Raw genomic sequence first — 22,836 nt, 5'->3', positions numbered from 1 at the left:
CCAATAGGAGTAGATAAAGGTTTTATGCTTAAGAATTACAGCAGAACTATTAGAAGCCAAGCACAGTTCTTTCATTGTCATCACCAATTAAATACTTTATCTTAAAAAAAAAAAAATCCATAAAAGGGCAGCATATACTGTTAGTTCTCACTTTTTACACATAGAACTTGAAATGGACATTTTTACCTGGGTTCCTCATCTTTTGGTGAACGTTTAGGACAGTACTTCTTAACCAGATTTCTATTAAGGAAGAATAAAAAAAGATACTATTTTAGAGTCTCTTTTGAGAAGACGCACACAGACAACTGCATGAACAAATTATTTCTGTTTAATGTTCTATGAACAAATCTATTCCCTCTGTCAATTTATAAGGGTCCTTTAGATAACACAAGGCAGGAATCTATGGTATTATCAAAGTTTTAAGTCACTTTGACCTAGAACAATTTGTAACTATTTTAAAACTTCTATTGCAGTGACTAGATATAAAATGAAGAGTTCTTTATTTAACATCGTTTTCACGCATGCAGAAGGCAGGAGCAGACGAGGACAAGGCCAATGTATGATCACTGTGTAACACACGGACAGTGCACACTGTGTGCTGTGCCATAAGCACCAAACTCCATGCCTGAATTAAGCTTTGAGTGCGGATTCAGGTCAAAAATTCTAACCACAGTATTTCCAAATCTTCAATAAGGACATGTCCAGAACAAGAGAGGCAACGTCTCTTTTCAGAAAAAAATTTTACAATTTGTCCTACCACCAGCATTGCAAAAATATCAGGGTTTTAGAAACTAAGCAAATCTCTAGAAGACAATCCACAGGAGCAGCACTTAACAGAGTATCACAGCCCAATTTTTGAGAACATCGATATGAAATAATCTGCTTATCATAGAATGCAGGGAAAAAAGGAATGGAGAAGAGAAGATTCTAGGAGGGGAAAAAACCTGGCATCCATGTTTGTGTATTTCATCCCACTGTCTCTCTGTAACTTCAGTTGTTAAAATTGTGAACTACCTTACCATTAAAATAAGGGTGCTAATTCTGCTTTCATTTAAAATAACCTTGTACAGTTTCTCAAATCTATTTATCTGGAAGTCATCTCTATGGCACAAGAGACCACATAGTGAGATTATGTCCAGTCACAAAGTATACACCAAAATATGAGCAGCGAGTTGGTGTGCAAATAGTAAGCTTGGATCTTTTGTCTGTTTCCATACCCTCTGAGACTACAACCAAAAAAATGCAACCATGATAAGAAAGCCAGGTCCTTTTTGTATCAATATGCACTAAGAAACTGAATAAACACTGACTTTCAAAAAACTATCTACACATTTCATAGTAACCTCCTTACTGAAGGTCCAGCAAGAATCTCTTCTTGCTATCCCCAGAACCCACTGTCTGTTGTAACATTCTACTTGGTATGGATTAAATGCAGACATTTTGATAGGAAAATGCATAAACACAATTGAAAAAAATAGTAACATTCACTAAGTAACTTCCCTGCGTTCCATTTTCCCTTACATTTCTGCTTTGCTCCTCACTGCTTATTAATGAATAGGAAATTCCTAAAATTCATATTATTATTCAGAAGGTGAAATGCATAACACACATACAATGCTGTAGCTAAGCAACCATGCACGAGCCTTTTCAAGGGAAGATCTTCAGAGTTGTTAAAAATGAGAAAAAAAAAGACTTACTAAATCCATACAGTTCAAAATCGCAGAAGCGTCATAAATACAGATTATTTACTAGCATGCTGATTTCTGTTCTGGTTTCATCTTTAATGCAATTGTTTACTATTTCTAGCAAGACAAATATTATATAATCCCTTCTCCTAGTAACAGCCAGTTTCATTTGTCAATCCTATCTACCTTTGGATCAAAGGAACATACAGGTTTGAGACACTGTGATCAGGATTTAACAGCACAAGGTACAGTCATCAAAGACAAAAAATATGAAATGACAAGCAAATGCAGGTTTTAAAGATCAAAGAAAAAGACAGTGTTCATGTGAACGATTAAGCACAGATGGCTTTTCCAATAAGTGAATACCAATACCTAATCAAAACAGAGATATTAAATTTAAATCTTTGAAAAAGCACAGGTTAACAAGCAGCCAGTATGAGCATGGATTTGAAGAGTGAAGCATTATTTCAAAGTTGACACTTTTAAGGGGGCATAACATTCTCTGACATTTCAATCCTAATCCATGCCTAATTATCAGAATCCAGATATGGATCTGGACTAGTTTATAAGAAAACTGTACAAGTAATTGCTGACCATCAGAACAGAAACAAATCTACAAGATTAATTTCTTTGCTTCCTAAGAGAAGTGCAGCTGATGACACTTTAATCCTCTTTGGAAGTAAAATTTTGATGACTTCTATCACACTGTCTTACAGCCAGCCATTTGGAAGCAGATTTTATACAGGATTAACCACATCCAATTGTGCTGCTCCCATAATTTTATTAACCTCACTTCTTGGTATAAATTGGTCTCAGGTCAACACCAGCGAGACAGAAACCTGATTTTTAAGAGAAGTACCACCTCAGTCACCTAAGCAGATGTTTCAAAAAGCACTCCAGTTGATAAAAATTACTCATAGTCATGTACATAGAACATCTACACAAAATTTTACAGACGTGTAAGAACTGTGTTTATCAACTCAAAACTAAGTTTTCTTCAGTCAATTAATATAGCACATAAAGAACAGAAGCAGCAGCATCAACATGGTACAATTCCTATTAAGTTAGCACCTCAGGTACTGTGGTACCTGCTTATACTAAACCACTACAGCCTCTATATCATATTATAAATGAGCCTGGGAACAAACTTTTTTTGTTTTCATAAGTAGTTAAATCTGCAGTAAGTACTTAAAAGCATTTCCTATTGTCTTGGTTTGAGACACCTATTTACATGTAAAGTAATAGTTTCAATACAATTCTGATGTCTTCAGTGACTGCATACCAGTATTATGGACTGGGGGAAAACAGTAACAATTAACTGTATTTAGTAACATCTCATCTGAAAAAGTTTTAACTGGAGCAATCAATCTTAAAAAATTGTAACCTGGCCTTCAAGTTTACAAAGCTGAATATCCTTGGAACCATTAAGAAACCATATGTTTAAGATTATGGAAACATGACTATAAACAAAACCTGCCACAACTGTATTTGAATAGTAATGAGAAGTGTAAAATCTCAGCTCCAATCAAAGGAAGAGAATTTTGAGAAATCACATGTGGTGATAATGTGTGTTCCCAACTTTACATTTGAACTTACACCCATTTTCAAAAATGTTTCCAAGATTGTGCATCTAAAAATGTGGAAACTGTGTCTCAGTTTGACTAGACATATGCGTACATTAATACTGTATTTATAAAAATAACACTTATACACAACAGCATGCAGAAGGAACATGAAAAATAGAATTGACCAGAGTAGCCAGACATCTCCAGAGATCACAATGCAAAATTTAAAGAGCAACAAACAGCTCATGAACAATCATAGCTATTTGCTTTAAACCAACAATAGAGAAGTTTTATTCTGCCTGGCAGTTTCACTTCCAGCTGCAGGTATAACTTGTATTACTGCCTAACATCACAGGAAGTGGAACTCCTCTGTCTGCTCAAGTGTCATCATGCTTCAGACAGGACAAAAAGGGAGTGAACCTCCAGAAGAATTATTTTGTGTGTAATGATGTGGAAGTAAACCAGACTTTCACTCTGCTGCTTTTAAAAAACAATTCTGATCATCAGCAGCATCTGAGAATTCAATTTAAAAAGTCAGTCAAGAGCCCAGTAGTTTGGCACATATGAAATCTAATTTTTTCCAGTTACAAAATATAAACAAATTCAACAGTCATATCATTAAAATTGAATGTGTTAATGTACAATGTACCCTGCGGTATCTTTGTCCTGATTCGCATCCTTGTAACCCAGTAACAGCCTGTAATAACCTTTGCAAACCTTCGGGTAACACATTAGTTGAGACCTATGCTACATAAAACTTTAGATTTTCCTTTAAGTTACCTCAAACAAAACCAATTTAAACTTCCTTTTTTTGTTCCAGAACACATTATGTTGCAGGCAAAGACAAGACAAGCTAGGGTGGTTTTTTCCTCCACAGACAATTGAGGATTCTTCAATTTTTCTTATAATTTTTTCAGTATCAAAGAATAGCAAGGAATGACTTGTAACCTAAAACCAGTATTTGAAAAAGTTATCACTTCTGGAATTACTTGGCAATCATGAGCTGCAACACCTGCATATAGTAAGAATATAGTGAGTTTGCTCAAACGGCTTCTCATATGCTGCACATGCATCACTTGCCATCTCCTAGAAGACTTGGAAGGGCTGTTGCACCTGGGAAAGGCTCATCACCAAGTTGTGACAGTATAAAGAAAAATAGTTTTCAAAATGCAAGGGTATACGCAAAGGGAATGTGAATTTCTGCCAGGAGGTGGACTCTAATTTGTGAAAGCTTATGAAAAATTCACTCAAGTTTTCATCCTTAGATTTAAGTTATGAGAATAAGATCCATCAATGATCTCAACAGAATATTCATGGTCCACACTGAAACTAAAACAGAAAAAAATACCACCATACATCACTTAGCTTTATCTCCTGGCTAAACTTGGCTTTTCTTGGTCTCCCATCCAAGTACTAAGAGAGCCACAGATCTACCAAGAGGTGACTGCCTGCTCTACTGTTTATACTCTACTAACCAAGAACATAATTCATCTCAGTTATAACGTTCATTATGAAAAGATTCTCAAAACTGTTTTTCAAATTGTTTTCCATTACAAAAGGAAGAAACAGTGATATACTAGAAATTTCCATTAGGGATATTAATATCTATCTCACAGGCCATATGCAGCCAATGTTAAAATTCACCAGAACCACAGTCCATCCCACAAGATCTTCTCTCTCAGAAGTTCCCAGGAGCAAGATGCAGGATGCCTAACTCTTCTGAAGGTGACAATTTTGCTTGATCTCAATCCCCCCTGGGCCTCATAACTATTTTACATAATTAAAAACAGTGAGTGTCCTCAGGAGGAATGAGGGCTGAAATCAAGTTGTCATCGTGAGACAGTTCACTACTAAACAGTCAAGTCTCCTCCAAAGAATACACATGCAAGAATATCAAAGAGTAGCTTCACAAATTGTCTACTGGCAGAAAATCAGTCACCCTCTGAAGTATGTGCTGTCCAGACCCTCACTGGAAGCAGGCAGGAAGTGCATGCATGCACTGTATAGCATGTGTGCAGCAAGACCTGTTCTTCCCAGAACTGTCATACTTACTGCACAAGGAGTCACTCCAGTCATCTGACAGAAGGGGTGCTCGACAAAACTCTTTCATTTTTGAAAGACACTTCAAGAAAAATCAATAGTTTTACCCAGAGTAAAATGCTGAACAGAGAAAATTTCCTATTTTTAGTCAAATCCTGAAGTAATAATGTGGTGTCTCATCTTGCTAGCCGTAGAATGAACCGTTAAATACAATTAAGCAAAATGACATTTGCTAATACTATTTAAGGAAAATATCTTGACAGATCTGTAGAAATAAAACATATTTCTATTTTTAAACAGACAACTGAAAACAAATTGAAACAAGGCTGCAAACTGTGCTGTGCATGCTTCCAACTTTCCCTTACCTCCTTAGATTCTTCTATACCAGCTTTGTAAAAGTGGTATTTATTTTCTTCCTTTTAAGAAAAAAATTCCTTCAGTAAAGCAACGGGTTATTACGTTAGGTGAATATATACAACTGGATGAAAAGAAACTGATAAATCAAAAAGGAAATGAGCAGCCCAGATAGAGAACATCCATATCCTCAGCTGTGAACCCTATTACTGCGTTAATGAAGAAGGATTTCTCAGCTCTCTATCTGGTAACAATCTGTTTTGCAAATGATGAGATGATGGAAGAAACCACAGGAGAGAAGTTGTTATCAGTTTCAGTCTTGACAAGGGTAGGCAGCAGCTTCAGCTGAATCCCCAAAGGAATTCAAAACAGTGAAGATGATGGTGAAGGCAAAGCTGGCAGTGAATGCCAAGTTCACAGGAGAATCTTACTTTAAATTTTATTCTTCACGCACTGAGTGCACCTTTTGGTAAAAATCAACCTATTTGATTCTGAAGAAATAACTTTATTCTGAAGCAGTCATTTCATGGCTGCTACTCTCCTTGTATGATCCCTGAAGGGAAATTCCTATCGGACCTAAAAGATGTTTCACTTGGCAGCTACAGAACAGAGGTAAGACAAAGGGTGGCTGGGTTACAGTCTCACCCAAAGGGACAAGACCTGCTATGGAAAGGGTGTGCTATAAGGACAGGAAGGTCTTGTTGTTTGCTCAAGTTCTCCTCAATTACTTCACTCAGATTGCTTAACACAATGTATTGTAGCTCTTGCCAATTCAACATGAGAAATTAATTAGTAGCAGAGGCACACACACACACAAGTGTAGATACAGATAATGCACTTTACAGCAAACATGCTGATAGTCAGTGCAAAAAATCACTATGGTTTTCCTTATTTTGAATCTTTAATTTTAAGTCTTAAATCTTTTTAGTTCAAAGATCTGAAGGGTGGGTGGGAAAGAAGAGTGGGAGAGAAGGCAAAAACACCCAAAGATAATTTTCTGGTTTAGACTGGTCTGTCGTGAAAACAGCTAGTGATGTAATTCACTGTGTAAATGAAAAACAGTCATTAATCACTACATTTCATACTTGCCCATCATCTGATACAGTGATTTTAAGTAACTGCTAAGATCCTTTTGCAAAGAAAAAAAAAAAATCTTACCTCAGTTGTTTTGCATAGTTTTGCTCAATTTCTATCCTTTCTTTTACAAATTTTGCGTATTTCTCCAAGAAGTCAATGCCCCACTGTGTATGCTTGTCCAAGTTATCAAACTGATCCTTTAAAAACAAAAGGAAACAAAATTACCCAGAATTAGTTAAGAATTGCAACAGCACCAGATTTACACACAATTTATTTGTAGGTTGTGCTCTGAGGGAATGCTTGCTACTTGGATAGAAGTCATTCAAGTTATAAATCAGTCAAATGTGTATATACGTCTCAGCCATATACCTGAACAGTGGGTTTCATGTGCAGGAACAGATCTACCTCTTTTTGTAAAAACAGCTCTAAATACTTGCATGTTAAGCTGTAAGCAGTCTTTCATCACTTTGACAATGCAAATCTTTCTTTCCTCTCCAAATCCTTTATTTCAAAAGTGAGTCTTTTCCACCCAGATAACAGACATAACCAAAGATCACTATTGGATAAGTAAGAGACTGCTCACAGAAGAGATGTCTGGCAGTTTTGAAACACAAGAAATTATCATTTCAGTGGATACAAAAAATTACTTTCACTCTTAGGATTGCCCACTAAAAGAAAAATAATATAAATTTTAGCTGCATGATTAAACTGGGTGTAGCCTGCATATCAAAAACATTTATTAAATCAAAACTATATACGCAGTTCATGATCAGCTCTAACAGGAGATTGCAAAAAAAGCAAACCTGACCTAAGTAATTAAGAAAGTTATAGCAAAGTAAAGGCACAAAACAAAAAGGAGAAGCAGTCAAAAATAAACTGTGTTTCCCCCAAAAAACTTGGGGAATTTTTAATACATTAAACCATCTTCAAAATCAATCTTTCACTGCACTCTGTACTGATCAACAGGTGGAAGACATGCTAATTAGGACTTTTCAACAAGCTGAAAATTCAAAAAACAAGCGGAAATGTGGGGGGTTAAGAATTAGGCAGGAGAAAACAAAGGTACAAAATACAGCCTAAAAAACATTTTTAGTCAAACACATACTTGCATTTCATGCAACAATAATCTACCACAGTGGAAAAATCAAGGATTCTCAGGTTACAATAGCATTTAAAATATTTTTTTCTTAGCAGTTACACAGTAACCCAAAAAGACAAGTAAATGAAACATCCAAGTTTGTGTCCTGTAGAGGCTGTATCCAAATACACTTCACAGTAAACTTAAAAAATAAAAAGCAGAAAAAAGAAAAAAGCTAAGGAAGCAATTAAGCTCAAAGTTTAATTAAGTTACACAAAAAAAAAACCCTGTGAAGGCTATTTATCAGAGGCTATCTCTTCTATCTCTTGCAGATTCAGTACCCTGCCTGAACCTAATGAATGATGTAGACTTCTAGCATTAGCAATTTAAGTTCAATTTCAACATGCAGTAGGATGATCTACAGTTAAATCAAAAAATGCCATAAAATGTTGCAAGGCCTAAGACTCAAGGAAAGCACGTTCACTTAGAGATACCAGGTCAAGACAACTATATACAACCAACAAAAATAAAAATAACATACAAGATTAAGGTTGCTGTCAAATCTTGCCTTGCAGGTCCCAGTATCCTACACCACGGACTAACAACCACAGCCATTAGTGCCTTGAACACTTCAGTCCAACGGCATGCAAGTACTGCCAACCAAAAGCATCCATCCTGTTCCACCACCAGCCTCTGCACCACTCTCTCCACCAAAATCACAACCACTTTCCCCGATTGTTTCACCAGAGAACCACATAAACAGCCAAGAGATGGGAGAGGGACTGAAGACAAGACTTCAATGTCTTTGGGAAAACATGGCCTGTATCTCAGATTATTCTGATATGTGCACTTTATACCAACTGGACATTTCCACTCAAAATATCTTTTGTCAAATAAAGTGACATTTCTGCTACTGTTTTTAGAGAAACTCCACATGCATTGTTTGAGTGTGGGAACAGGGAGACAGTTACCAGACTGTAGCATCAAACCACATTTGCAAATATGCATAAAAATACATCAATCTCAGGAAGTCTTTCTTTTTTATACTCCACTCATTTGTGTAGTTACTCTCATAAAATTAACCTAGCATCCAAAAGTAGTTTCTAAAATGTGCTTTTGGTATGCAGTCAATACCTAATACCATTAAGACAAACTGACTTCCTTCAGCACACAGCAGAACAAAGCCTTTGCTGTCCTACTTAGGCTCTTTAGACCACAAAGTTCTCATTTGCTGCTAAGGTTTCATTAGCATTAGGGAACACCACACTACTTATGTTTCCAAACATGCAAGCAGAGACAGTGGCTCTCCAAATATTTTGTTGAAACAAAAAAGGATTCCACTGATCAAACTTCATTCAAGATCTGCTATTAATATGAAAACGACATTTGACAAGCTATCACACTTTATTACAAGCATTTCATCATTGACCACATGACAAAAACTCGTTTTTCCCCCCCTCAATTCCTCTTTTTCATCTGATTCTAGAAACAGTATGTTCTGTGCAAAGACAGCTTTGTTGGATTATCCCACAGCTTCGCAAGTTTTCAAATTCTCTATAAACAATAAACTAGTGAATGAAAGACTACAGTCACAAGAATCACCTTATACTGCTCTGTAAAGCCACTGAGACAAATGAGAAAAGATCAAGGCAACATCAACAAATAAGCAAAAAGGACTGGCCTTTTCAGAAAGGCTTCTAGACAGGAGTCACAAATTTACTCATGGTCCTTTCAACCTCTCTCCAGAAGCACGTGGTTGAACTCTGGGCCTCGATTAAGCAAAAAACTTCCTTTTCATACCAGAACATAAACAGCAAATCTTCCAGACTGCTATGAAGGAAATCAAACTAATGCACTGAGACACAAGTGACACCTTCAAAGGAAAAAAAATGGTCAAAAATCAGGCGATGCTGTACAGACAAGAAAACAGACCAAATAGTTCCAATAAAATTTCAGTCTGTAATTTCAAAATAAATATATCAGTGTATTAATTTGGCTAGCTCCTTTATAAGAAATATGAAAACTGCATTAACTAGAAAGCAGCAAAAGGTAATTAAAAAAAAAGATCACATCCTACAATATCTGGCTATCTACACCTTTATAATGAAGGATGTTCTCAACAATATTTCCTTTCAAATATATATTGCTGTTTGTCTAGTAACGGCCCACATCCCTTGCCAGCTGAGCAGCCAGTTTTTGTAAAAATCTTTATTAAAACTGCAGCTGAGTATTATTAAAGTGATTAAGGTCAGGTAATGGAAGTAGAAAGTAGAAACTGCCCACTCAAAAGTGGAATGTAGTCCAAAGCCTCTCCATTACAAACAAACAAATCTGACACTTGACAAGAAGTTTGTAGTAGGTCAATACAGACTATTCCAAAACAAATGTAACCTCCCTAAATTCTACTTCCAGATTATTTACTGGAACTACAGATCATGTTACAAATACTTCAGGTTTGCAGTTCTAAACTTACCATGTGTTTGCAGATAGCAGGAAGCTTTACAACAATAGCAGCTGAAGCATCAAAGCCAAGAGCCAGCCTGACTCAAACCAGCACCCAAGACAAAACAGACTCTCCCAGGTTAACTCAAGGTAAGTTCTCCTCTTCTTACAGAGACTTGTTTTTTCTCCCAACAAGCCTCAAGAACCAATAAAAAGAACAACATGGGAGATCTCTTCAGAGGGATGAGTATGAAGGGAATGCTACAGCATAAATACTGAACGTTTAGTCTTCCTAAAGCTACCAGTCCAGACACTGGACGAGCATGGGAGTTTCAAATAAAAGGCATTAAACAAGACTGAGATTTTTAAAGGGTTAATGTTCCCAGCTTTCACCAACTTCAGAAAGCAACTCTACTTGCATTTAAAGCTAGGATTGTGGTATCGTTCTTAAAAAATCCTTCTGTTTCACTAATTTATGCCTTTACAATATGTAAACTAGCTAACTGCATTAACATCCAATTGCTCCCGAATTAGTCTCCCATTTCACTGACCTCCAGACAACACAGCTGAAAGTTTTAAGAATCACATTAAACATTGAAGTACATTGACTTACAAGTTTCAGAAACCTATCTCAATTAATTCCATCTGCAATATCTACTTAATAAAACATTTTATTTGAAATGAGAATACTTTGCATTAATTACTCTACCATCATTTTATTCTCTATTGACTCAACTGCAGATCATTAGTTCCATACTTTCATCTGACCACAGTTTTAGTCTGCAGTTACCCAAGTGATCTTATTTGCACTTTTGAAGCACTGGCTCAAGATGAGATTTTTTCCCAATTCTTTGTTCTCCAGGCTGCAGAGCCAGTCTAAACTTCCAAGCCAGTGAGTGGGAGATTAAAAACTCAATCCCTTATTTTGCTCTCCAACTTCTTAAGCCTTATGCAGTCTGGTACAAGGAAATACATACTATGCCAGTGTTCAGAGCATGGAAAAACAGCAGTCAGGTCTTGTTCAGGGAAAAAAAAAATTTAAAACACTTGGCATCAAAAAAGCCCCAGTGCATTTGTGGATAGAAATGTTGTATTTTATTATCACTTTATGAAAAGCCATGACTTACTTAACCACACAACTACAAGTCCACAGTAAGCCAAATGAGAAAATGTGGGTGATTAGATAATACCAATCTTAGCAGTTCTTGTTTACTCAATTAAAGCCCATGAGGGTTTGTCAAATGAACCTGAATCATGGACAAATTTAAATGATAGGTTAAATTCCGCATAATGTCCTTTTTCCTGCATGAGCAGCACTACAGAAGAAAAGAAGACCCAACTCTATTCAAGAAGTTAAATATTTTAAGTGACTATTTAACATACTAAGATTTTATAAAACTCTTATGAAATAGCTGAATTATTTCTATGAAACATGCCACTTGGGTTTTATTTTTTTATTTTTAGATAACGATCAAGGCCTTCACATGATTAATTATTTTACTTGGAGATATTTCCAACCAGATTTCTTTATTTCAAAAAACAAAACAAACCAAAAAAATTCTTGCAGTGTTTGTACAAAGAACTACCTGATGCCCTACATTAAAAATTATGGGAATCATAATCATCTATGAATATATTAATGAGAAGTCAGCAGTATAATATACTATACCTTTCCCTATTTGTCTTCAGGACAAGTTAATTATAAAATTGTATTTTAATTAGAGCATGTTACACTAATTTACTTCCGACAACACATTTCAGTTTCTCTTCGTGGATACCTCTTCACTGTCTAACTGGTTTTGGTTTCTACTTTTGTCTCTATCTTTATGCATTCCTGCTTCCTTTTCTATCTTAGGATAATAGCTCTTTTATTTTACTGTCTGAACTGATTATCACTTCTCTGTACTCCTGCCTGTTTGTTCTCATAATTATCAATTTGGTCTGGTCTTTCTTTTTTCCTTGCAACTGCAATATGCTTCTTCCTAACAGGCAGACAAAAGCTGCTTCCAGCTAAACAGTACTTTATCTTTTCAAAACACCCTGTTAGTTTCACATTTAAAAACTAACGAAGAGCTGTTTCTATATCAAGAACAAAAAAGAAAGTGTTTTTCTTTTCTGCTTTCTACAAGTTCTGGATTGTAGCTCCAAACTAATCTGCAAATTATACCTCATTCCCCTCTGAAAACAATCTAGGTACTACAGTTAAGAGAGAGGAAAAAATGTGGCTGTGAGCAAACTTAAAGGCTAGGCATTTTATAGGCTAGAAGATTGATATCAATTAGAAGGTTCAGGGCAGCAACATCAAAAGCCATAGCAACACTGGAAATAAAGCAGAGGCACTCAGATTAAGATGAGGGAAAAAAATGTGACAGGTTCATATACATAAAATAAACAGTACTTTACATTTCAATTTCATATTAAAATAGAAGTTCACTATAGATTGTACAAGGATACGTACAGGATACTATGAAGAAAATCTAGTAGTCTTTTTGAGACATGAATAGAAAAATAATTCCTAAAAAACTTCTGAAAACAGTTTGTAGGTTGACCTTCAGGACATGGAGCTAACTTTGCTTGCAAAAATTAAGACACTGGTATTAACAGTACACTATGTTGTAGCTTGAAAATATTTAATTGCAAAACTCTGCTAGAAATGCACACTGTTAAATATGCAAAAGGAAAACAACAGGAATTAAAAAATCACTTTTAGCTGGACAAAAGACTACATTGCTCTGAGGAATAAAGAATTAATAAATTCATAGTATCAATGCAGTATGAAAAATCCATTTGCCTGTTAAGCTTTAGCACATATACTTGAAAAGCAGTATCACTGTCAACTTTAATTTTAAAAAGTCAATTTCTAATATTAGAGAACCATTTGCATGATAAAGTGAGCAAAAAACTCCAAAAAGTACTGAACCACTGAAGATCCAGCCATGCTGTAAGATAATGTATACAGCAAGTCAGGTTTCTAAAGCAAAGCTAAAAATGGAGAGCCACAATTGAGGAAGAGAAAGACAAAGACTGTTTTTCTCCATAAACATGTCCCCAGACCAGCAGCAAAGGAACTGCTTTGGAAACTCTAGATGAAAGTCAGGTCTGGCAAGAGGGGATGTCTTGTTTGAGATTTAACAACTTCACAGGTGTGACATATTTATTTTCCAGGAAAGGGCAGGAATCTACCACAGACAGAATATGAGTGGAAACATTTGTGACTGCTTTTGAAATGAGGAGCCATAATTACAAAAGAATCAAGTTCTGCTTCTGGAGATTTGCAGATCAGCTGAATTAAATCAGAGATTACAGTTGTGCACTCCAGTTCATCCATGCCACTGAATGGATCAGTTGGACTAATCATTAGATTTTAACAGCAATAGTTTCCTACCAGCAGAGCAAACTGACTGAAAAAGTTCCCAACTGGGACACTGAACATCAGTGTTAAGACGAGAGGAAAGGAACACACTGCCACAGAGGGTATCTCAACAACCACTCCTATCCGCCCTGTTAATGAATCATCTCCAGAATTCTTCAGTTAATACACAGTCACATTCAGAAGAACTAGAACAGCATATTTACCTCACTGCATCATGATGGAAACTTAAGTAAACTTCACTTCTATGCAGTACCTACAGGTCTGCTCTCTTCTTCACTCAGGTGACCCCGCTCTGTAGTCCCACAGTGGGCTCACAGCCTGCCACAGACTGCAGCGAGGGCTATTCCTAAACACACCACTTCTTCCTCCTCAGGAAGTTCTACCAACACAGTGTGCAGTAGCCAGAACACAGTTCCAGCCATCCTTCCTCTCTACTACTCATCACAGCCTCTTCACATTGAGCTTGTCGAAGAACAGGCTCTTCACTGTGGGTGGGTATCAGCTCTAGCATCTTTACCAACAAAGTTAGGAAGGAGGTAAGTACTGTGTCCCAAGCAAACAGAATGGACTCCCTTACCACCACCACTTGAGAAAAATACAAACACACACACACTCACATGAAGTAAGTCTCACTAGAAACACAAGCATACATAAAATACAGACCAGGAAATCCTACTTTGTAAACCAGATCAGAACCCTCTTTAGCTTTCAATCATCCCCTTAATTTAATTCAAATTTTAATTGGGAAGAATTTTTTTTTAAAGAAACTTAGCCAGATTTTTTTCACATGTTCTTAACAGAGATTGTTAGAATACCTGAGTCTTATCTGCATTTGAACCAAAGGTTAATTCTGAAACACGTAACTCTTCACTCAGTTCTATTTTAAGCTTAATTCCCACTTTAACACACAACAGACCATTTTCAAACATCTCTATCCAATACAATAGCAGACCACAAACCATGTCTTTTTGAGCCTTGCTGGATTAAAATAGTTGCCATCTTAGCACAGGGGCATTATTACACTCGCCTTGTATATATACAAAGGACATAATTATGCTCATTCCCCTAATGGACAAGAAACCTTATTTTCACCATAGCCAAGCCAGAAAACAGGCACTTCCTGAGTCTTCTGGGAACGGCTGAAGGTTGTTAATAAACAGACTGAAGCATAAGTACATTTTAGCCCTAGTTATGTCACTTAAAAAAGGGGACAGGAAGACTCTGTTTAACCCTAAATGAAGTAAGTGCGATATGATGCATCACAGTAAAAAATGCTACTACTGTTTGTACAATATTTAGAGATGCTGTTGCTCATTATAAGAAATATCTGGACAAAATCACATCTTTCCAGCAACACTAGAATAACAGATTATAAAGAAGTGAAGCTATATATCAATGAAGCAGCAGAATACTCAGTTTGCTGTATGACCAACACCCATGTGAGGCCTCAAGTGAAGCAGAAGTTCTGTGCAAAACCAGCACATTTACTGCATGATTAATGGCAGCCTACAGAAAATTTGCAAGAACAAAGTATCTGGCTTGGAAAACACTGATGGAAAATTTATTTTGAAAAATTGTGTAAAGAATCATTTAGTTTTTCAGTTACAAAACATTATTACATGACTTGACACTCTATGCACAATGTGAATGTTTTAGTGCATGATTAAAGAACCCTTGGTGAAACTACTGAAAACTAAAAACTTTTAAATGTCTCTCTACCAGTTACAGCCACTTCCACAATATTATTAAAAATACATCCACAGGAGACAGACTGAGCAAGCAACTCTGACACTCCCCACTTCTTGCACATGTGACAATCTATTTTTGCATTCTGGAGGATATGTTTTTTAAAAACTTGTAGAAACCAAAAAGGGATCTCACCTACTGACAACTTCTTCAGCAAAGGGTTAAATTCCTGCTCTGGATGGTCTGTCATAGCATCTAACAAGCAGAGTATGCACTGGTTTTTTCCTCTCTATAGACTAAGGGAGTGAACAGTGCGCTCAACACAAGAAGGGAGTGGTCTCAATGTTACAAAGCAAGGCAATGGGGAAAGATAAAAGGTTTGCACATGGAATATTACAGAATACATAGATGCCCTGCATCACAAATTCAGAAAACAAGATCCACCAGCTTTGCATGTGCACACACAACTCTGTACAAATTATATTACAACATGTCCAGCTGCAGTACCATGAAACCCAGCTTACACTGCACTATTTAGTGAGTTCTACTGAACTGAAATGTGACCTTTAAAATAACTTAGTTTGCATGTAACTCAGAGGATATAATTTGGACTTTGCTACAGTTCAGAACTATAACGGTCACAGGTCTGAACTCATCAAAAAGCCAAGATGCCTGATACAAATTTAAAACAAGGAAGTACTTTCTGCCAGATGGGGGAGGCGAAAAAGAAGGGAGAGTGTCAACTTCCCTCTCATCCAAATATCACTTCCGTGTATTTATCTGCTCAGCTATTAAGTAGACTGTAGGATACCACTTTAAACTGGCTTAAAAACTATAAACTGTTTAACAAGTATGATGCACAAATCCCAGGCAGACAAGTGAATTTAGTGTGTTTCACACTTAAAAGATGCATCTTTAGGCTTTATCTCAATAGAATAACCAGAAAGAAAAGGACCTACCTGGTATGGGTTGAATCACATTGTTTATCATTCTGACAATTAGGACAAATATAGTGTAAAAATATCTATACAGAATCCAGGCACTGAGTATCACCAGTAGAACTTCACCATTTCAACACACAGAGGCCAAGGTATAGCCATGGTATATTCCTTATAACTTTCCTCCTATGTATTTAATGGAAGTGCACATTATTTAGAATCTTAAACTCATGTCAACAATTCCTTAAAAAACCACATTTCATGGCACCTACACAGCAATTGGAGTGAACAATGAACTCATAAAACTTACAGCACAAGAATAAAACAAACATATCCTACTCTTAACTTTTAGTTAATTTCTCACAATAGGTGTAATTACAATAGCTACTAAATCTGTAAGAACTTGGTAGAGGAATAATATATAGTGGTTCTTCTGGTAACATGAATCATTTAGCTCTAAGCACAGAGACCCAGACAAAACCTCCACATTTAGCATAGCTCTGATAAACTGTTTCAACTACTCTCTACTCCTATTATGTAGGAAGCTATAGTAAATGCAACTGGAATATGAGAAGGTATTTCCTAGAGTTATTATCAGCTCCCATTAGACAGACTTAAGACAAAGGCATATACCTTACATTTGTTGTTACTGATATTCAAAAGGTACAACTATACTACATAGCTTGTCAACAAGTATTTGCTCTTCTAAACCACTCAAAGTAAGACACCTATACCTAGGTATTTTGATCAGTCCTTCAATTTTATTGAATTAAATCATTAGCCTTTTATGGTGTAGGAAGGGCTGCAAATACTAACAGAGTTAATCACCACAGACTGTTCTGAGCACACTCCCCACTGTTCAATACTTCAGACGACCAGAGATCACGGGACCAGTTACGCAAATAGTTACAAAACTGGAAGGCTGTTAACTGATTTGCCATATGCTATTTGTTTTTGTCAACCCAACGAACAAGGGGATTTTTCCGCAAAAAGTCCTCCTGTGAAGTGAACTTCCCTTTTCAGTATCACCTGTGAATATACTTCAGTGTTCAAGAGAAAGACTAGAGCAGCCACATCTTTTTTCCTTCACCAATATCTTGCTAACAACAGTAAATACTTTTCAAACTTGATTATAGAACTTGATTATAAACACTCAACAAGAAATTAACATGGCAGTAAATTAGAGCCTTCCTCTCTTCTTTAAAACATGACTTCAGATACAAATAAACACCCTGACAAAAAAAAACCCCCACACACAAATCCCAGAAACAACACCCAAATCCAAAAACCAAAACAAAACCAACACCACCCCCCATGTACTCTATCTGCAATAGAATCTACTGTATGCATTGCTTTTAAAGCAAAATTCATAGTAACATTAACATAACTGAATAAAGAATTTAAACTAAAACCAGATGTTATTACTGGCACCTTCAAAACAGTGGAATTTTTCATGGTTTTGTGATTCAGATAACATTAAAATGTAACACAATTGTGCCGTGTATCAGTTTCTCTCAGAGTTTTTAAGATATGAGCCTAGAAACACACAGTAAAGTCCTCCTATATTTCACCACAGACTTCAGAATCATAATCTGTATTGTAAGAATAACATTATTCATAAAACCTTTATTTCTAGTAGAAATGTACTTCCTCTGATAAATCAAATTTTACAACAATATACACTGTTTCCCTTGGTTAACAAGGTATTTTTCCTCAAATTAAAAAGCAAACAAAAAGAGTGATGTAATTTAACCATAAGCATAGGCACTTCCAGTACAAAAGTTACAATTTCAAAAAGGTAAAACAACCCTATTACAGCACATTTGGTCACTGAAGTTGCATACACAAAAGCTGAGTACAAACTTCAGTGTTCTGAAAAGAAAACCCACATTTTTGAATTGTCATAGCTAGGCTCCTCATTCTTTCCAAAGCATGTACATAGTCCAAACTAAAAACAGCTCATTTTCATACTGTTTCTGTAATCCATCATATTTAAATGACAGTGGGCTCCATAGAAATATTCTGCACCACTCCAGGAGTTCCACACTGAAAGCAAGCAAATTTATAGCATAATCAGTGGAAATACTTCTGAAGACAAATAGTACTCGCATTCAGGACAGAAGCAAACATGAACGACAGGGTCGAATTGGCAATAGTGACACCAGATCACATCAATTCCTTTTTAGGAATTAGACAATTCTAAATTGTCTCTTTTTAGAGAGACAATTTCTTTTTGAGAGTCAAATAAACAGTCAATGTAGAAATAAAAGGTTCTTCAGCAGAATCCTACCTTCTGCAGTTATTTCCTTCCTGACTAAACTAATAAAAATAGAAGGGTATTCACACTAAAATCTAGTGGAGATCTGAAAGGTATAGATGAACAACCACCAAATCTAGGTACTTTATCTGTGACTGAACCTCAAGGTTCAAATCTGGACCCAGTATTTTCAACTGATTTGTCAATGACTTGCATGAAGAGGCACATTCGCTGACAACACAAAGCTGGGAGGAGAGGCCGATACCCCAGGGGGGCTGTGCAGCCCCTCAGAAGGGCTTCAGTGGGCTGGAAAAAGGGGCAAAGAAGTTTTGTAAACCTGAATTTAACAAAGGCAAATGCAGGGTCCTGCTCCTGGGGAGGAATAACCCTGGGCACCAGCACAGGCTGGGGGCTGACCTGCTGGGGAACAGGACCTGGGGGTCCTGGTGGACAACAAGCTGTCCATGAACCAGCAGTGCCAAGAAGGACAATGGTAGAAAAGAGCATTGCCAGAAGGTCAAGGGAGGTGATTCTGCCCCTCTACTCAGCCCCAGTGAGGCACATCAGGAGTGCTGTGCCCAGTTCTGGGCTCCTCAGTACAACACAGACATGGAGCTCCTGGAGCGGGTCTGGCAGAGGGAAACAAAGATGATGAAGGGACTGGAGCATCCCACAAGGAAAACTGAGGGAGCTGGGACTGTTCAGCCGAGAAGAGTTGACTGAGAGGACACCTCATGAGTGTCTGTCAGTATGTGAAGGGAGGTGTCAGAGGATGGATCCAAGCTCTGCTGTGTGGTGCTGAGCAATAGGACAAGAGGCAATGGGCAGAAACTGATGTACAGGAAGTACCACCCAAACATGATGAAGAACTTGTTTACTTTGAGGGTGACCGACACTGCAACAGATTGCCCAGAGGTTGTGGAGCCTCCCTCACTGAAGATATTCCAGAATTATCTGGATGAAATCTTGTGCAGTGTGCTCTGGGATAACCCTGCCTGAGCAGGGAGGCTGGACCAGATGACCCACTGTGGTCCCTTCCAACCTTATCAATTCCGTGATTCTGTGACTAAAACAGAAGCATCTTTGCCAGTTTCTCCTCGTTGTTCTTCTAGTCTTTTTTCAACTCTTGTTCCTCTACTACTTCCCTTTTAATTCCTTCTTTAAGCCTCTTTTGCACTGCTTACCCTTCTGACATAACTTCACTGTTTACTCCAAAAACAGATACTGAGAACATTCTTCCTGACTTAATAAAGAAATACTGTGGGAATCCAACTTACGACAGCATTTTAAACACTGTGTTAATTCTATACTCCATGCAAAGCATCTTGTTCCACTGATCACAGCCACAGAAAAACCGCTACTGTAGTAAATAGTTATTACTATGTTTCTTTCCTAATGACTTTTTAGTATTACCAAATAAGAAAAAATTAAGAGCAAAACAATAAAAAAGTGCTCAACAATATACTGCAGATGTAGTTCAAAATTCAACTGCAGCAAATACTGCAGATCAGAAAAGTAATTTACTACATATTCACTATGTAGAATCATAGAATGGCTTGGGTTGGAGAGGACCTTAAAGACCATCTTGTTCCAAACACCCTGCCATATGCAGGGATACCTCCCACTAGACCAGGTCACTCAGAGCCTTATCCAGCCTGGCCTCAAACACCTCCAGACCTTTGTACACGTACTCTCCTTTCAAAAACCACTTCTCACCAAAGAACCCTATGAAACTTAACACTACTTATTACACATTGGCCTTGAAGTAGAAGAAAGTGGCAGTCTTTTTGTCACCTAAAGATAAAACCTTTCCTGTATTTTATGTCATTGCCACACCACATTCATTATGTCCTATATGGAAAACCTAATTATTTGCGATTTCATTCTTCAACGTGAAGTGCTACTCATGTCTTTACTAAGCACTAATTTCACTAACTCTGCATGGAATTAAAATAGCAAAATATTAACCAGTAAGTGATAAATCTCTGTAAATAATGGTCAAGGAACTGTCAAAGAAATACAAAAAAAATTCTGACAAAGCCTCAAATATTGAATGAAACATGACATAATGAGAAAAATCGAAACCCATTTCTTTCATACTGAATAAAACTGTTATGTCTTTTATTACATTGACTATAAAACTGAAACCATCTAATTGCACATGGGAGTTCCAACTTTGTTTTAACATTACTAGCTTGATTTTAAAAACACTGAAAATTGTTGTTTCATATCTGGGGAGTCTTAACACTTTATATATTAACAAAAAACATTCACAAACCAGTGATTAAAGCATGCCAATTTGTAAGTAAAAACACAACAGGATTTTGTGGTAGAAAAAATTAAAGCAAGTGCCTTTTCCCCAAGTAGCTCTGTTTTTGGTTTTTATGTCATTACATATCATTGTGTAAAACCATGCATATCTTTTAGAAAGAAAATAGAACTAAAATTAAATTTAATTAATCTGTAACAGTATTGTGAATTCAATGCTTCTTTAGTGTATAATGGAAAATTAAAGACACTCACCAGTCAACTACTTTTTTTCCTGAAGAGAATGATTTGGAAAGAAAACTCTTTTAAACTATTGTCCCCACCTGCCTCAGAGAAGTATTAAATATTTAAAACATTCAAAAGATGACTTATTAAAATATATTTGACTAAATTTTGAGTGTTATTCTTATGGTATCACATACCGTATCACAAAATAGTGACAGGAAGGAATTATCTCCCAGATGCTTTAGAATGCTTCATAAGAGTATGCAAAATTATTATACTTTCACAGGAGCAAAATGCACAATTTACGTTTAAAAAATCGCAAGGTTAATTATGAAAGCAATATTTGTTTTCATATTACAAAAAAGCATAAACAAAATACTTAACTGATAAGCTAAAATATATTAAGTATCTTGCACCAAGATTAAGTATATCCACTAACCAGTTACAAAGAAAATTAGCAAACTGAAACAAAGGCAGCAAAACTGGATAAAGCAGCAGTCGGGAATATAATTTATCTTAACTTGTCAGCAGTATCCTGAAACAGCTCTTTACCATTTACATTCTCAATGCAAAGTTTTTCATAAAGCTAGTTTTCTTCTGCTTCTTTACTCTGAAGCAATTTCACTCTCCCGTGAATTGAAAATAACCTTGTACAGTCTAGAAAGACTTCTATGAGGAGAGAAATACAAAGAGAAAAATTACTGCTTACAATTTGATCTTCCCATCTGAGTCACCCAGAGAACCAGACTTGAGCTCAAATCACTTAAATGAATATGACCCTGATGTTAATGTCATGAAACATGTATTAATTCTTGGTATTTCTTAAATTGCAAAAAGAAAGCCTATACTGTAATACATTTTCTTTTCAGTTCCCAAAGTTCTATTGGACTTGATTTTATTGTAATTGTTAAAAATTTAGTTTTCAAATTAGATTTTATGTACATAAGCATGAATCAACTCACATGAGATGTGCCCTGCACTAGTAGCATTAGTCAATTAGGCTGGCACACATTTGGCATTAGTCCATTAGGCTGGGAATACTCATTTGCTATCAACCTGCTGCAATTAGAGTACACTCCTGATAATAAAATTAAAGTTTCTTTTTTTCTGGTTACATACAATCAAAAAACTTTTATGCCTCTCAAGAATACATAGTAGCACAAAATAAACACTTGAATTTCTAGCATTCCACAAACCAGCTCATTCACACAAATGTATCAACTAGTTACTTCATAGAGACAATCAACAGTAATATGACAGCAATCTAGAAATAATTTAATGCTCTCTAAACTGTTATGGTTCTCATCTTAAATGGCTGCCACCAACATCAGTGTCATATGCTTTACTTCCATGTTAAAATCATGCTGAGATAACACATACCAATATCTTAACAGTAATACTTTAAACTAAGCCATGTATCTGATTGATACAGAATTTTGTTGTTCAAGATTATTGCAAACATTTCACATCAAGGATTCCAAACTCAACAATCAATTAAAATGGTAATTAAAATGTTTTCCACCCATGCTGCAAAATAATTTTCCCCACTTCAACAAAAAACTGGAGAGACTACACAATACACTTACCACAACATCTGCACAGTCATCTCTGATTTCTGAATTTGTGTTTCTTGGAAGCAATTCTTTTAATTTTTACAAGTGTCGTGCATAAACTAGTAATAGCTTTTTGCAATAAAGAGATGTAATAGGTAAAGAAATCTAATGGAAACAAGTAGATTCCCAGAAACTACAGCAGAAAACTGAGTAGCAATTAAACTAGGCCACAACAGCAGTAAACGTACAACTAATAGACAAACACTGACGTGAAATCAGACACATAAAATCATGG

General features: G+C 36.3%; 1 protein-coding gene across 3 annotated transcripts in view; it reads right to left on the bottom strand.

Annotated features, from left to right (window-relative positions):
- Positions 1-22,836, bottom strand: part of FNBP1L (formin binding protein 1 like) — a 57,908-nt gene that overhangs the window by 21,736 nt on the left and 13,336 nt on the right. For all 3 annotated transcript variants that reach the window (XM_039556131.1, XM_039556133.1, XM_039556134.1), the window contains exons 2-3: positions 6,803-6,918; positions 187-240 (exon numbers count right to left, since the gene is read on the bottom strand). In XM_039556131.1, the coding sequence (XP_039412065.1) occupies positions 187-240; positions 6,803-6,918 (170 nt within the window). The remainder of the gene's footprint in view (positions 1-186; positions 241-6,802; positions 6,919-22,836) is intronic.

Source organism: Corvus cornix, chromosome 8 (assembly GCF_000738735.6).
Source record: "Corvus cornix cornix isolate S_Up_H32 chromosome 8, ASM73873v5, whole genome shotgun sequence".
In the NCBI taxonomy this organism is placed as follows: Eukaryota; Metazoa; Chordata; class Aves; order Passeriformes; family Corvidae; genus Corvus; species Corvus cornix.
Note: the sequence above shows the minus strand (reverse complement) of the source record. Positions and strands in the feature narration are given on the sequence as shown.